The sequence below is a fragment of the Vigna unguiculata genome, chromosome 1 (genome assembly GCF_004118075.2).
Source record: "Vigna unguiculata cultivar IT97K-499-35 chromosome 1, ASM411807v1, whole genome shotgun sequence".
Lineage (NCBI taxonomy): Eukaryota > Viridiplantae > Streptophyta > Magnoliopsida > Fabales > Fabaceae > Vigna > Vigna unguiculata.
The window spans coordinates 36,101,637-36,118,087 of NC_040279.1; the positions used below are offsets into that span (position 1 = coordinate 36,101,637).

Genomic DNA, 16,451 nt, shown 5'->3' on the forward strand with positions numbered 1-16,451 from the left:
ATGGAGAAATGAGCAATGAGATCCCTCCACCCGCTTCTTGTCCATCATCATCCTCCTTTTTATTTTTTTTTCTTTTTCTTTTTCTTATTAAACAAACAATTAATTGGGCTTTGCGGAAGGAGACGTTTCCTCGTTTTTCAGCTGTTTGTATCATCTGACACACCGTGATTGCATTTTCATTATATATTTTTTATAGATTTCTCAGCACAAAGCTACTCTCTCTCTCTCTCTCTTCAAAAGTTCTTTGTTGCTCATCAAAGGGTGCTTGGCTTGTGCATCAAATGATTTGAAAAGAGAGGGTCAAATCAAAAGAAGTTCCCCTGTTTTGATCTATTCATTTCACAGGTACTTGTTTTTCAAAAGAAAAAAAAAAGGGGCACTGAGGCAGGCATGTATGTGTGTATATGTATGCTCACTTCATTGTTCTCACAATTTCCCCCCAACCCAGAATTTGATATAATAAAAAAGAATTTTTTAAAAAGAAAAAGATGATAAATGTGTGGATAATGAAGTGAAGAAAGATGGGCATCTTTTTCCCGAGTCTTTTTTAACCATCTCTCTCTTGAACTCTTTTTTTACCCTTTTCAGTTGGGGTGGAATTGCAGCGGATTTGAGTCTGACAGAGAGCTTTCCTCTTTGCAAGTGAAGCGACTGATGAAATCCCAACATAGATAGATAGATACATAGATCACAACATATGCACGTTGACAGCTCCGTTTGATCCATCAATTTCTTTCTGCTTTCATGTACGTTTTCGTTAGCCATAACTGTTTTGCTTTCATGGGTGAGACTAACTGTGCGTGTGCGTCTGTGCGTCCTTCTCCTTCTCTCTCTCTCTTTCTCTTTCTCGTACTTCTCAGCTCACTGCAAATCAATTTCTTCTTTCCCTTGCAGTTCAGAAACGATCATGAACCACGTGCGCACCCCAATTCTCCTATCACCAGGTACACTATACATACCATATCATTCATTCCATTAAAACTTCATCACAAAACCATGCACCGAGCGACTTAATTTGGAATCAACAACCACCGCAACACGATCTCAGATATTGTTATTCAGGTTTAGTTTTCATCGGTTTTCCCACTTCTGTTTGTGTTTGTTTGCTCAGGATTCCTTTGAGAGAGAAAAAACTACCGAAAGAGCTGCAATTATTGGGAGTTGTGTTGATGGGTTGATCCACAAATCGTTGCAAGATTCATCGCAGGTACGGCACAAATTCAACTACATGTGTAAGTGAGAGGTGCATGTTTAGGCTATGTGTGGGATTGGATGTGAACTTCGAAAGCATAGAGTAATAACTAACGTGGTGGTAGTGCTCTCTTTTCAGTGAAGTAACAACCTGTTATACCAAAAACCGATGGCGACATACTTTCATCATGGTAACTCCGAAATCCAATCCGGTGCCGCCGACGGACTCCAAACTCTTGTCCTCATGAATCCAGGTTACATCCACTACCCCGACGCGCCGTCGCAGCCCCCGCCCTCACACGCTGCGGGAAATCTCGTGTTTCTCAACCCCGCCGCGGTTGCCGGCGCCAACAGCAACAACAACTTCAACCCTCACGCGCCGCCCTCACACACCCAACAATTCGTTGGAATCCCCCTCCCGGCTTCCCAGGACCTCAACCACCACTCCATGCACGGGCACCACGATGTCTCGGCGCTGCATGGCTTCCTCCCACGCATGCAGTACAATCACTGGAACGCTTTAGACCCGGCCTCGGCGGCGCGTGAGACCCCACGCGCGCAGCAGGGCTTGTCTCTGGGGCTGGGGTCGTTCCGGGAGGGTCAGGCGCCGGGCATGTCCGGCGAAGACTTGCGCGTGTCGGGGAGTTCGCCGTCGTCGGCGTCTGGGGTTACCAACAATGGAGCTTCGGGCATTCAGAGCGTTCTCCTGAGCTCAAAGTACTTGAAGGCAGCGCATGAGCTTCTAGAAGAGGTTGTGAATGTTAACAATGGGATTGGCACTGAGTTGGGTAAAAAGAGTGGGGGACAGACGAAGGTGATTGGAGAATCATCCGCAGCAGGTAGTGGAGATGGTTCGGTTGGTGGTGAAGGAAACGGAAAACGTAGCTCTGAGCTATCAACTGCAGAAAGACAAGAAATCCAGATGAAGAAAGCCAAACTGATTGCCATGCTTGATGAGGTATGTGTAGTTCATTTTACTTACAACATCATTGGTTAAACTTCTCACGGGTTTTTCCCGTTTATGAACAACTCAATTGTTATAACTTTCACATTTTAAATGGATTTCCCATTTTTCAACGATTTAAATACAGTCTTGGTGTTTTTGGCTTTTCATGTTGGTATGAGTACTAGTGTTGGACTTGAAATCATAGCTTCATCTTATCTTGATGGGGAAAACAACAACAAACAATATACCAGAGAATGCAGCGGATATAATTTCCCCTAACTTGCAAGAATCTATGAGGAGCAATAATCAAAGAGCAGCAATAATAAACCACCAAAAGCACAAATAAAGGCACCAAGATTTTTAACGTGGAAAACCCCTCAAATCAAGGGTAAAAACCACGAGTCGTCCAGACCAAAGAAATAGCTTCACTATGATCAAAAGAGTACAAAAGAGTCTTAATCAATAGCACAAATTAGTGCCAACACCCAACCAAATAACAAAGCAACAAAGCTTTCAAATAGAGAAGAACAAGAGAGGAAAACCTCTACAAATCACTGCTGCAGTGCGAAATTAATATCTCCCAACTCAGACCTCGTATCAAAGATCCGACCGGTCAGAATGAAGAGCAATGAGTTCCGAACCTGCTGTAAAAATTTCAGCCCGATCCAACGGTGAACGAATCCGCAGCGCCGAATTTACTGCGACAGCTCTATGAAAAACGTGAACAGAATTTTCCCTCTACCTCTCCCTCTATGTGTTAGGGCTTTCAGTGTATTCTGACTCTATTGTTCTGCCTCTCTCTTTATTTTATAGCCTCCTCTCCACTAGGTTTAAGTGAGACATGGGCTTCTCAAATTTTGGGCCTTTTCTCCACATAGGAAGGGAGCCCAATACCCAACAAATCTCCCCCTCACAACTATGTGGAGATAACCGCCAAACCGGCGATCTCACAACAAACTTCAAACTTTCCTCTTGGCAATGCTTTAGTCATCATATCAGCACCATTATCATCTGTATGAACCTTTTTCAACTCCAACAACTTAGCATCCAAAGCATCACGTATCCAATGATACCTCACATCAATATGTTTGGATCTAGAATGAAAAGTTGGATTCTTACCAAGATGGATAGCACTTTGGCTATCAACAAACAATGAATAGTTATCTTGCCTAAAACCAAGCTCCTGCAAGAATTTCTTCAACCATAACACCTCCTTGCATGCTTCAGTAATAGCAATGAACTCTGCTTCTGTAGTAGACAACGCTACACACCTTTGTAGTCTTGATTGCCAAGCCACAGCTCCCCCTGCAAACTTTATCAAATAGCCCGAAGTGGACTTTCTGGAATCAATATCCCCAGCCAATCTGAGTCTGAGTAACCCATCAAAGTAGGTTTATCACCTCCAAAACAAAGCTTCATATCAACTGTACCATGAAGATACCTCAAAATCCATTTCACAGCATTCCAATGCTCTCTACCTGGGTTTGACAAAAATCGACTAACTGTACCAACAGCATGTGCAATATCTGGTCTTGTACACACCATCGCATACATCAAACTGCCCACCGCAGATGCATAAGGAACTCTACTCATATTGGTCTTCTCAACTTCATTTGAAGGACTCTGTTTAACACTCAGTTTAAAATGAGTAGCAAGAGGAGTACTCACAGCTTTAGCATTTTCCATCTGGAATCTCTGCAACACCTTCCTAATGTATTGCTCTTGTGATAGATAAATCTTCTTTTCTCTCCTATCACGTGAGATATGTATGCCAAGAATCCTTTTAGCAGCTCCCAAGTCTTTCATGGCAAAAGACTCGCCAAGTGTCTTCTTTAACCTGTCAATTTTGGAAATATCTTTCCAACAATAAGCATGTCATCAACATATAATAACAGGATAATAAAGTCATCATTAGAAAAACTTTTAACAAAGACACAATGATCAGAAGTAGTCTTCATGTAACCCTGCTCACACATAAAAGACTCAAACTTCTTATACCACTGCCTTGGAGCCTGCTTCAAACCGTATAGACTCTTCCTTAGTCTACACACATATCTTCCTTGCCTTTAACAAGAAAACCATCAGGTTGCTTCATGTATATCTCTTCCTCCAAATTACCATGAAGGAAAGCTGTCTTCACATCCATCTGCTCAACCTCCAAATCAAGAGTAGCAGCTAAACTTAGCACAGTTCTGATGGATGACATTTTCACCACAGGTGAGAAAATCTCATTGAAATCAACACCCTTTTTCTGTCTGAAACCTTTCACCACTAATCTGGCCTTGTACCTTGGAAGTGTAGAATTTGAATCTTGTTTCACCCTGAAAATCCACCTAGTTTCCAATGCCCTTTTGCCCTTAGGCAATTTCACCAAGTCGTAAGTGTGATTATCATGCAAAGATTTCATCTCATCTTGCATTGCATCCAGCCACTGTTTCTTCTCTTCACTATCCAAAGCCTCTTCAAAACACTCAGGTTCTCCACCGTCAGTCAAGGTTATGTACTCATCACAGGAATACCTTGTAGAAGGTTGTTTTGTCTATTAGACCTCCTGAGTTGGACTTGAGGTGATTCAGGTATATCACCAAGATCGTCATCATCATCATGTTCCTCTTGAGCATCATCAATTGGAACCTCTACTCCACTTCCAAACTGTTGATCATCAACATCACCATGTTGCTCATTGTCTTGAGCTTCCGTTTCAACATTCTCCAAATTGTGAGGGCAACCTCATCGGATTACCATCAGTGAGATTACTATCTTTCTCGGGTGTGGTCTTCTCCACCTTATCAATGTCTTCAATGGTCTGGTCTTCCATGAATTGTACATCACGGCTTCTAACAAGCTTCTTCTCAACAGGATCATAAAACCTGTAGCCAAATTCATCCTCACCATAGCCAATAAAGATACATTGCCTTGTCTTTTTATCTAACTTGGATCTTTCATCCTTAGGAACATGAACAAATGCCCTGCAACCAAAGACACGCAAATGATCATAGCTAACATTCTTACCAAACCAAATTTTGTCTGGCACCTCAGTATTCAAAGCAACTGCGGGACTGAGATTAATAACATGCACAGCTGCAAGCAATGCCTCTCCCCAAAAGTGCTTAGGCAACTTTGCTTCTGAAAGCATACATGTAACCCTTTCAACCAAGGTCCTGTTCATCCTCTCCGCTAGACCATTCAACTGAGGAGTTTTAGGAGGAGTCTTCTCGTGTCTAATACCATGCTGCCTGCAATAAACATCAAAAGGTCCACGGTACTCACCACCATTATCACTACGGATGCATTTCAGCTTCTTGCCTGATTGCCTCTCAACCATAGCATGAAATTCCTTGAACTTTTCAAGTACTTGACCTTTCCGCTGAAGAGCATAGACCCATAGCTTCCTGGAACAATCATCAATAAAAGTAACAAAGTAAAGTGCACCACTAAATGACTTTACCTTTAATGGGCCACAAACGTCAGAATGCACCAATTCAAGCAATTCTGACTTCCTTGAGGGAGGATGCTTCTTAAAAGATACTCTGGTTTGTTTACCAGCCATGCAATGAGAACATTTCTCCAATTCTGCATTTCTCAATCCCATAAGCACATCCTTTTTAGCTAAGCAGTTAAGCCCTTTCTCACTTATATGACCAAGCCTCCGGTGCCACAAAGATGCCTCCATATACATAGCATTCACACTGTCTTTAGCAACCAAAGCTTTAGTCCAATACAATTTAGATTGTTTCTCCCCTCTGGCCATAACCAAGTTACCTTTAGTGAGCTTCCATTTACTAGAACCAAAGTGATTGTCATAACCACAATCATCAAGCAACTGCACAGAGATTAAATTAAAACGGACATCCGGAGCATGTTTGACTCCTTTAAGCAACAACTGCACTCCCATGTTGGTTTGCAGGCAAACATCACCAACACCAATCACTTTAGACTCACCATCATTACCCATCTTCAACACTCCAAAATCACCAGAAGTGTAAGATGTGAAGAACTCCTTCCTAGGTGTAACATGCAGTGTAGCACCACTATCAATAATCCACATGCTCTCATCAGATACAAGATTAACGGACTCAAAGTCACGAAGAAGAACAAGATCACCATCTGTAGCAGTAGTGACACGATCATCATCATCATGATCATTCTCTCTCTGTTTGCCCTTCTTGTCTTTGTTCTCCTTTTTCCACTTAAAACAGTATTTCTGAATGTGTCCAGTTTTATGACAAAAATGGCACTCTAAATTCTTGTATCTTGACTTGGACTTGCTCCTACTCTTCTCTCTACCACCTTTATGTTCCTTTTTCTGACTTCTCCCCCTAGCTTCTGTAACAAGCATCTCAGACTGAGATGAAGAACCATGTGCCTTCCTTCTCATCTCTTCATTAAGAGCACCGCTCTTTGCCATCTGAAAAGAAACAACACCATTCGAGGCAGAGTTCGTAATTGAAACCCGAAATACCTCCCAAGACTCTGGTAGAGTATTAAGCAACCATAATCCCATAACTTCGTCATCAAACTTTATGCCCATTCCTGACAATTGATCTAGGAGCCCTTGAAACTCATTTAAGTGATCAGAAATAGAAGAATTCTCCCTGTACCTCAAATTCATCAAGCAATTTAACAAATACAATTTATTATTGCCCGACTTAGAAGCATACAAAGACTCAATCTTCTCCCACAAAGCTCTGGCATGTGTCTCATTAGCAATATGATTATAAACATTATCTTCAACATATTGCCGAATAAAACCACATACCTGTTGGTGCTCAAAGTCCCATTCTTCTTCAGACATAGAATCTGGCTTCTGTGTAGCAAAGACCGGAAGATGCAATTTCTTGACAAATAATAAATCTTTCATCTTGCCCTTCCACAAATGATAATTTGTACCATTCAAAGCAACCATCTTTGCATTTGCCTCCATCATTCAAGCAAGTAAATATAGCCCAACCAAGAGCTCTGATGCCACTTGTTAGGATTATAAGGAGGGGTTTCACTGGGGAGAACAACACCAATGAGATATGAGCCTAACCACATAAGATACTGACACCACTCTCAACCCAAAACCTTAAGGCAATGGGTTTATGGGCCTTGATCCTTATATGGTGCTCTACTTTCTCAATTCTGGTCAATGTGGGACTTAGACTCACACTTGGAGTCCCTTCAACCACATTGGTACACTCCCCCTCCAGCGGAAGCATTCCCAACCACGAGTACCTCTTCTCGTACCGCCGTTCATCTTAACGGGACACGCTTACCTGGAACCCTTTGCCAGGAAGACTTTCGATACAGGGACCTTACTGCACTCGTCTGAACCGATTTTAACCATCGGCTCTGATACCACTCTGATGGGGAAAACAACAACAAACAATATACCAGAGAATGCAGCGGATATAATTTCCCCTAACTTGCAAGAATCTATGAGGAGCAATAATCAAAGAGCAGCAATAATAAACCACCAAAAGCACAAATAAAGGCACCAAGATTTTTAACGTGGAAAACCCCTCAAATCAAGGGTAAAAACCACGAGTCGTCCAGACCAAAGAAATAGCTTCACTATGATCAACAAGAGTACAAAAGAGTCTTAATCAATAGCACAAATTAGTGCCAACACCCAACCAAATAACAAAGCAACAAAGCTTTCAAATAGAGAAGAACAAGAGAGGAAAACCTCTACAAATCACTGCTGCAGTGCGAAATTAATATCTCCCAACTCAGACCTCGTATCAAAGATCCGACCGGTCAGAATGAAGAGCAATGAGTTCCGAACCTGCTGTAAAAATTTCAGCCCGATCCAACGGTGAACGAATCCGCAGCGCCGAATTTACTGCGACAGCTCTATGAAAAACGTGAACAGAATTTTCCCTCTACCTCTCCCTCTATGTGTTAGGGCTTTCAGTGTATTCTGACTCTATTGTTCTGCCTCTCTCTTTATTTTATAGCCTCCTCTCCACTAGGTTTAAGTGAGACATGGGCTTCTCAAATTTTGGGCCTTTTCTCCACATAGGAAGGGAGCCCAATACCCAACATATCTAATAAAAAGTGAATTGGGTTGATGTTGAATTAATGGATAGTTTATTGACGTGATGTTTGTGGTTGAAGGTGGAGCAAAGGTACAGACAGTACCACCAGCAGATGGAGATTGTGGTGTCATCATTTGAGCAAGCTGCGGGGATTGGGTCTGCGAGGACATACACGGCTCTTGCATTGCAAACAATCTCTAAGCAATTTCGGTGTTTGAAGGATGCTATTGCAGGACAGGTTCGAGCTGCAAACAAGAGCTTAGGAGAAGAAGATTGCTTTGGAGGGAAAATAGAAGGTTCGAGGCTCAAATATGTGGACCATCATCTGAGGCAACAACGAGCTCTTCAACAATTGGGAATGATCCAGCACAATGCTTGGAGACCCCAGAGGGGATTGCCTGAAAGATCTGTTTCTGTTCTTCGTGCCTGGCTCTTCGAACACTTCCTCCACCCGTAAGCACTTAACTTTCAGAAAAACTCTCTCTTCTAACTTCAAAAATCTTAAACTGTTAATTACTTGAAAGATTTGCAAGTTGTGCTGAAATAACTGAGTTTGGTTCCAGTTACCCCAAGGACTCGGACAAACACATGTTGGCAAAGCAAACAGGGCTAACAAGGAGCCAGGTAAGTGACATAGTAATGGTATTTAACTCTTCCATTTGATGAATGGTTCTTCGCATTAACAGTGCTGGGTGGATGACAGGTCTCAAATTGGTTTATAAATGCTCGGGTTCGGCTTTGGAAGCCAATGGTGGAGGAAATGTACTTGGAAGAGATGAAGGATCATGAACAGAATGGATCTGAGGATAAATCAAGCAAGAGCAATGAAGATTCTTCTACGAAAATGGCAGCACCACCAGAGAAAGGTCCTTCCGGTGAAACCGAGGCTAAAAGTTTCAATTCCAAACAAGAAGTTTCAAAGAGCCAGAACACTGGTATGGTTTCAATTTCTAGAGCATCAACGTCACCACTTGGTGGGAGTGTGAGAAACCAATCAGGATTCAGATTCATGGGGTCTTCGGAGCTAGAAGGGATCACACAGGGAAGTCCGAAGAAAGCAAGGAATCATGAGATGATGCATTCCCCAAATAGTGTCCCTTCAATGAACATCGATGTGAAGCCCAATGAGGCAAACAATGAGCAACTCTCAATGAAATTTGGGGAGGAAAGGCAAGGTAGAAACGAATCCTCTTTCATGGGAAACCAAACAAACTTCATTGGTGGTTTTGGACAGTACCCAATTGGGGATATTGGAAGATTTGATGCAGAGCAGTTTGCTCCGAGGTTTTCAGGTAATGGTGTTTCCCTCACTCTTGGTCTTGATTCATTACCCGGAACTCATCAAACATTCCTCCCAAACCAAAACATTCAACTGGGTAGAAGCTTGGACATTGGTGAACCAAATGAGTTTGGTAGCATAAACACTTCGTCTCCTCACTCTTCAGCTGCTTATGAGAGTATCAGCATGCAAAACCCAAAGAGGTTTGCTGCACAATTGTTGCCAGACTTTGTGACCTGAATAAGACATTAAAAGGTGAGCAATGTGATTCCACAGTTTCTGAGTCCCTCACAATTTCTTCTTAGTTCCCTGCTTATGCGGGGAGTGGTGAACAATTGTAGTGTAAAGAAAGAAGGAATTTTACTTTAGTATAAGTTTATACCCTGCATAGAACCATTTGAGTTCTTAGATAGCTTAGGATTTGAAAGTATATGGTTGAGGTTGTATATTATTTTTGTAAGCTCTCAAGGTGGGATAGATGGATTGTTGTCATAAACTTTATTTTGGTAAAACATACCAATATATCTTCGATTGAAAATATGTCTTGTGCTTTTTCACATACTCATCAAATCACAACTATACATTCAAATAAATAAATAAATAAATGTTAGTAGTTAATTACCTTTGAGACCTGACCTAGCCAAAAGTAATTAATAACGACTTTTTATTATGTGGGTGGTGAACTCGTGAATTAACACATTATCTAATTCAATAATTCACTTCTAAGTTAATTATAATTTTGTGAGATAAGATTCCACTAAATATTACCTATCTACCTATTAATTATGATTAGTGTTTCTTAATCATTTAGTCGATCTTTAATAACTCTCAACGTCTCAATCAGTCCACAAATAAATAATTACCTTCCAATCTTCCATAACTTAAAAGATCACTCTCTATCTATTTCAAGTACTTAAGTAACTTGCACTTGTATTTAAACTCGTATTAAGAAATTGATACTAAATCAATAAGTTGAACTTAATAACTCTGAACATCTCAATAAGTCTACGAATAAATAATTACCTTCCAAAGTTCCATAATTTAAAAAGTAACCTCTATTCAATATAGAAAAATGGAGTACATAATTAACTTGCATTTGTAATAAGAAATTAATACTAAATTGATAACATTACAAAATCATATTTCACCAAAGAAAATGTTATTAAATTTAAGTGTGACTCTAATTTGAAGAAGATCCATAAATCATTCTTAAGGTCTTGGAGTGAAATTAATATCAATATCTTATATCTTGATACAATATGTGTGGTTTTAGATCTCATGGTGAATTAGTTTAAATAGTGTTAAAAATAATAATAAATGTCTAATAATCCTCCATACTAACTTTTAAAAACATATTTCATTAGTCAATATGATCTTCAAAATATTTAATGTAAAATTCATAAAATTAAGATGTAAAAGACTTCATGCATAATCTGCATTATTCAAAAACTAAATACATCAGATACCATCCTACGATAATTTCTTTTTTGCATTAAATGGTAGAACATGAAGATATAGATGCAATATTATTGGACAAGGCTCTAACAGCATGCTAGAATTGTGAACAAAAATTACCAATACTAGAAGGAGTTGGTTTGAAAATGAAAATGTAAGGGGTGGGAGAGGTTATGGTTCAAGTTTTTGGGTTTAGAGTTCAAGTACATCGGTAAAAAAATTAATAATTGATATTTTTCAATTCATGAACATATGGAGAAATTAATTATACTCACATTTCTTGTTTTTTAGTTATAGTACATTAAATTATTTAATTACAATAAAGTGTCACTAAGTATATTGAATGAATTGCTTGTAATTTTGATTTATCTTACTTAAAATTTATGTTCATTTATTTGTATAGACCATTAAGATATAAATTTATTACATAGTAACAAATTCACTCTATTTAATTTTGAAGGGTGATATGATTTTCTTTTTTATATTTTAAAACTTTAATTTGTAATCTTTATAAATGTATTTGGTATAAGTTTTAGTTATTAAATAAAATAAGAAAAGTGAGAATTTATTAAAGATAGGCGAGTTTATTTAGAAATTAGAAATAGGTATGCGCTATTTTATTAAGAGACACAAGTGAAGCATGAATAATTCTTTTTCAACATTATCGTACCAACTTGTCCAATAAACAACTTCACTCCATTGCAGACTGTTGATAAAGAAATTGTTAAACAGAAAAAGATTTTTCACTGTTGTAAATATTTTTCAAATAAACAAAGCAATGTTATTTTGAACAATAATATTGCAGTTTTGGCTTATGACATGAGTTTTTGCAGATTAAAGTTGTTGCTAAATATTTTGATCATTCAGCATCATAACTGATAGTTGGCATGTCAATTTAACACAAACATGCAGAAGACAGTGGTATGATGATTGTCCAAAACTGGTACAAGATAGTAACACGGTTCGAACACACATTGAATACAACATAAATTGGTGTTGACCAAACTTTATGAATGTTTGATCCAATCTCCATCAACTAACTCTCTCTCCGGTAAACTTACATCCAGTACATTGTATTTATGATGAGATTCTAAGGAGAGCCACACCACAAAAAACAATGCTCAACACCTAATTAACCTCACAATAGAATCCCATACCTTACAATTGAATGAAACAATTTAATATCCTAAAGCAATTGTTGGGAGTAATGGGTGGATCAATTGCAAGCTTGGTTAATGTGTTAACATTTTTGGAGTTCATCTATAAATTAGTCAATTTCTTCTTAATGTATAATATCAACGTTTATTGGTGGTAGGTTTTTAAACCAATATGTCTAATGTGATAGGGTAGTCCCCGATCATATGAATTATACAACTACCCTACGGTTTTGGTTAGTCTACAATGGTGATCACTCTACAGGAGTTGACGACTACTGTAACTGTAACAAAATTGTGTGTATAATACGTTATGAAGCTTGACTATTAAAGAGACTTGGAAAAGCATTACTCTTCTACCTCCAAAATTCCAACCAATACTCTAGCGAAAACAGATTCTTTTGAACTAAAATTTCTAAGCTATACATCAGCTACTAGTGTGTTCTCTTTATTATTTTATTCTACATACCAACTATTTTTAGAACCTCAAGTAATAGTTTTATTGAGCATGTTGTTTGTCTAACAATGTATAACTTAAGTTGTAAAAAAAAGATGTTAAAATAATTAAAATATCATTATGGTTTTAACCTCCACCTTCCCTATAATGCCTTTGATATTCATCATCGTATCGTTAGTACCTACAGCATAATAGGATTTGGGAAATTAAATTGTTATGCACATAACGAGAATTTTCAATTTCAATTTTCCAAGCAGTTATTCGAATTCTATTCTCTCAAACTCAATTCCTGTTTTATCTTCATTGATGCTGCTCGGAACCGGGGAGAATTTCTTCTTTTCTTCTTTCCGATCAAAAGCAGCACTCAAAATTGAGTTAACAGACCAAGGTGCGGAACCTGTCTTGCGCAGCATCTCCCTTTAATTAGAAATGTCCAAGCAAATCCAACGTCAAAAAGCAGTGTCTCATGATTTTGTTTGCTATGAAATAAATTATTTCAAAACTACATCTTTACATACAACATTTTACAAAACTCCTCAAAATAATTTACATTGAATTGTTGAGATATGGAGATTCAAAATGCCTCCAACAAAAAATTTCATTCATGTGTAAAAGGAGATGATTTCTTCGCAATGCCTTGACAAGATCTTGGATTAGTAGTCTAATAAAAAACTAACAGAATTTGTGAAAGCCTCAAAATGAGTTTGTCATGGCATGCTCATCCCCTACCAATGATAGTCTTCTTTTAGCAACCTTGGACCTATAACACCATACTTCAAATGCCTCAGTTAAGTCTGGATACTGCATATACTCGTTATCCAGCCACTCAGTTAAAATCTCTGCCTGATCCCCTGATGGCAATGCAAGAATGATAGATACAAAGGTGGATTCTAAGGATTGCCACATTTCGCCATCTAATTTAAGCAGCATAGCATTCTCACAATTCGTTGTAACAGAATCAATCAATGGTTTTGTAACCCTCACAAACGGAAGCCACACTTTCAAAACTTGAAGGCGTTTTGCTGTTGGCAATATAACAGTGCCATAACCAATTGCCTCTAAAACCTTTGATGTCACCTCAACAGCTCGTAACTTTATCTCAATGACTTCAGTTGTAGAACTTCCTTGTTAAGAACCTTGACAATTTTTTCTGATGCATCAGACCAATACTCAACAAATTCTCTCATTATTTCCAACTTACTCAATATCTGACATGCCCACGACAAATCAGTCAAATAGGATTGAAACAACTGAAAATTTCCCTCCTCAGAGAGTGACTCTGTAGTACCAGAGAAAAAACCTGTTACTGAGTCGATAAACCGGGCAAACAGTCTGTTTACACATTCTTTTACTTCGACTTTTATGTTGTCATCAGCTGTCAATAAAGGGGCATCATCATCTTCAGTTAGCATGTACTCAAGTTGCTCTTGTGCTGAAGATTTAAGATCATTCATATTTGGTGATGGGGATGATGTAGCAAAACGGATAGCAGAGACAAAGATATTTATGATAGCAGACTGCTTAACTGGTTGAAGTCTAGCTAGGATAGGTTCAGCTTGTAATCCCATTCGAGGTACAATTCTCAAAATCTCTTCCTCCTCAGCCTCCTCCCATGTAACAGCTTCTAAGTAGTTCACACAGGCAGTTATTATCTGCGGGCATCCAAGTTCAACCGCGACCTGGAGAATGCCAAGGGCATTTCTAACACCATGCCACAAATCATCAACTGAACCATCTATGACAGTGTAGAGAAGACGTATAAGATTGACATGGTAATCAAAATCCAACTCTTGGCAATAGATATCGACACAATTGCGCGAATCAAGGATCTGACATGTTGGCCAGTTCTCAGACAACCTATCCGCAAAGTACTTGCAGTTTTTTACAAGATTCTCCGAGTGGCAGTATAGCCAATCATCTCGACCTTCCGGAGTGCGTAGCCTCACAATAACATCACTAGTTAATCGGTCACCAATCACACAAGCGATTTTTTCTTCTTTATCCTGGGCGAAAGAGGATAATATCATCAATAATAACAGAAACAAGAGACTGTGGCACCGTACATTTAGGTGGTACACTGAAATAACAAACTGAAAAATCCGCAACAGATGATCTATTGTCAATGTTTTGCAAAGGGATCCGCAATCACTATTAAGGTTTTTAAGGTGTATGCGACTGCAATGTAACTGCATTGGACGAATTTGTCAGCTATTTCCCAAACTACCAAGGAACGCAATTTAACCAGAACTAAAATTTAAAACCTTGATCATTGTTAATGTTGAAGATTGAGGCACTCCAATTCACAAATTACCCTTGCATGTGATTAAACGTTTGACGTACATTGATGTAGATGGGAAAGCAATCCAAGAAAGAAGATTGTATAGAAACCTACTTTTTTTTTTTTTTGAATTTTAAAGATTAATAAAGTGAGATTAACAGTGGTGAAATCTGACAGTGGAACAAAATAGAAGGGGAAAAGGTGGAGAAACAAACTCACAATAGGTTCCATCGAGATTAAGAGCAGTGAGAAGCGATATTTCTACACCTGCAATCAGAAAACAAGAATTAAAGTTGGAAAATAGGTGAAAAACACAAGTGTGAAAGAGAGATGTAAGTAAGCAGCATGGGATCTTGAGTGAATTGTGTGTAACAGTACGAAATTGAAATGGAGGCAAAGCGAAACAAAGAAATGATGGGAAATGAAAAACAGTGAAAATGGGAAGCGTAAATGGTGATTAAATGAGTGAGAGTGAAAGATGTACCGGATCTATTAGGTATTCCATGTGAGTTCAGAGTTAAAAAGCTTCAATCTGAGGAACGAGGAATGAAGAACACGCACTCTCCTGTCCTATTACCCATTGCTGCTTCTTATCGACTTTAAACGCATCGTTGCGTTCCCTTTTTTTTTTTTTTTTTATGTTTTTCCTTTCCCAACTTGCCAACTTGCTCAACTTGCATGGATATATATACATCATTCTATTAAATCTATGCACACTTTATTCATTTTTTAACAACCAATGTGCCTAATCAACTTCATTATAATTTCCTGCCTTTTCCATTCTAAATTACACTTTCTAATTCTTTTGTCTAAGCCCAATAGCCCAATAGCCCAACGCAGATTTGTTTTATTCCTTGTTCTTCTTCATGTTGCTATATTACTTTTTTTTTTACTGTCATCAAATTGCCCTTACAAATTATTGTATTTTTTATATAAAAAATAGCTTCGTTATTCTTAAATTATTTTCATAAATGTGGCCTTATTGGTTATTGTGTATTTTTATTTTAGAAATATCTCAGAACAAACTATTTAGAATTTTTGGAACATAATTTTCGGTATATAATTTCCAAAACACATAAAATACACTTCAGAATAAGTTTTCTTTTAGAACAAAATTTTCAGATTAAACTTTTCAGAACATATGTGATATCTTCCGGAAAGTTTTTGAAAACGACGTTTCCGGAAGAAGCTTTCTAAACTATATTAAATACGTTCCAAAACAAGATTTTTTCACGTTTTTTCTCTTTCTTCTTCTTCTTCCTCTAGCACAATAACGGTATTGTAATGAAATGAAGAAGAGCATTTTAGTATTTTTTGGGTAATATATGAAGGTACAGTGAGTAATAATGGGAGTGCAGGAAAACCTACCAGCTTTATAACTAAGTTCAGTTTTACAAAAAGTATAATATCATTTTAAAAGTTATAGTAGTAGAGATAAAAAATATGGAGGTGCAGGAAGAAAAAGGCATATTGTATTGGTTATAGTGTTATTGTTACAAAAATGGGTTGAGCCCTTAGCAAGGCAACTCGGGTCCATTTGTTTGAAGTTTGACTCATCTTAATTTTAGATAGTAGTATATATGATTTGGAAAAGCAACATAACAATGAGTAACGTGAATATTCCTGTACAAAGGTCAGGGTATCATCGAAGCAAGCATGATCAAGACT

The 16,451-nt window shown here is 38.2% G+C and overlaps 2 protein-coding genes across 3 annotated transcripts; one reads left to right on the forward strand and one right to left on the reverse strand.

Annotated features, from left to right (window-relative positions):
• Positions 1 to 134: 134 nt before the first annotated feature.
• Positions 135 to 9,979, forward strand: LOC114181000 (BEL1-like homeodomain protein 1). 2 transcript variants are annotated; one of them, XM_028067319.1, is made up of 8 exons: positions 135 to 345; positions 589 to 746; positions 895 to 944; positions 1,112 to 1,232; positions 1,331 to 2,149; positions 8,240 to 8,613; positions 8,724 to 8,784; positions 8,864 to 9,979. In XM_028067319.1, the coding sequence occupies exons 5-8, from the start codon at positions 1,361 to 1,363 to the stop codon at positions 9,677 to 9,679; spliced, it is 2,040 nt and encodes a 679-aa protein (XP_027923120.1). In that variant the 5' UTR covers positions 135 to 345; positions 589 to 746; positions 895 to 944; positions 1,112 to 1,232; positions 1,331 to 1,360; the 3' UTR covers positions 9,680 to 9,979. The 2 variants fall into 2 exon arrangements, with proteins under 2 accessions (XP_027923120.1, XP_027923115.1); XM_028067314.1 differs by having other exon boundaries at positions 1,112 to 1,207.
• A 2,988-nt stretch (positions 9,980 to 12,967) lies between these two features.
• Positions 12,968 to 15,425, reverse strand: LOC114162321 (BTB/POZ domain-containing protein At3g05675-like). Its single transcript, XM_028046174.1, is given in 4 exon segments — positions 12,968 to 13,629; positions 13,632 to 14,508; positions 15,003 to 15,050; positions 15,268 to 15,425. Coding segments are annotated over 3 exon segments (1,320 nt in total). The 5' UTR covers positions 15,015 to 15,050; positions 15,268 to 15,425; the 3' UTR covers positions 12,968 to 13,198.
• Positions 15,426 to 16,451: the final 1,026 nt, after the last annotated feature.

What these genes read in the sequence shown, in the direction of transcription:
- LOC114181000 (XM_028067319.1), top strand. Translation starts at nt 1,361, where the DNA reads ATGGCGACATACTTTCATCATGGTAACTCCGAAATCCAATCCGGTGCC. An exon ending in TTCGAACACTTCCTCCACCC is followed by an intron (nt 8,614 to 8,723) that starts GTAAGCACTTAA and finishes GTTTGGTTCCAG; the next exon opens with TTACCCCAAGGACTCGGACA. An exon ending in CAGGGCTAACAAGGAGCCAG is followed by an intron (nt 8,785 to 8,863) that starts GTAAGTGACATA and finishes GGTGGATGACAG; the next exon opens with GTCTCAAATTGGTTTATAAA.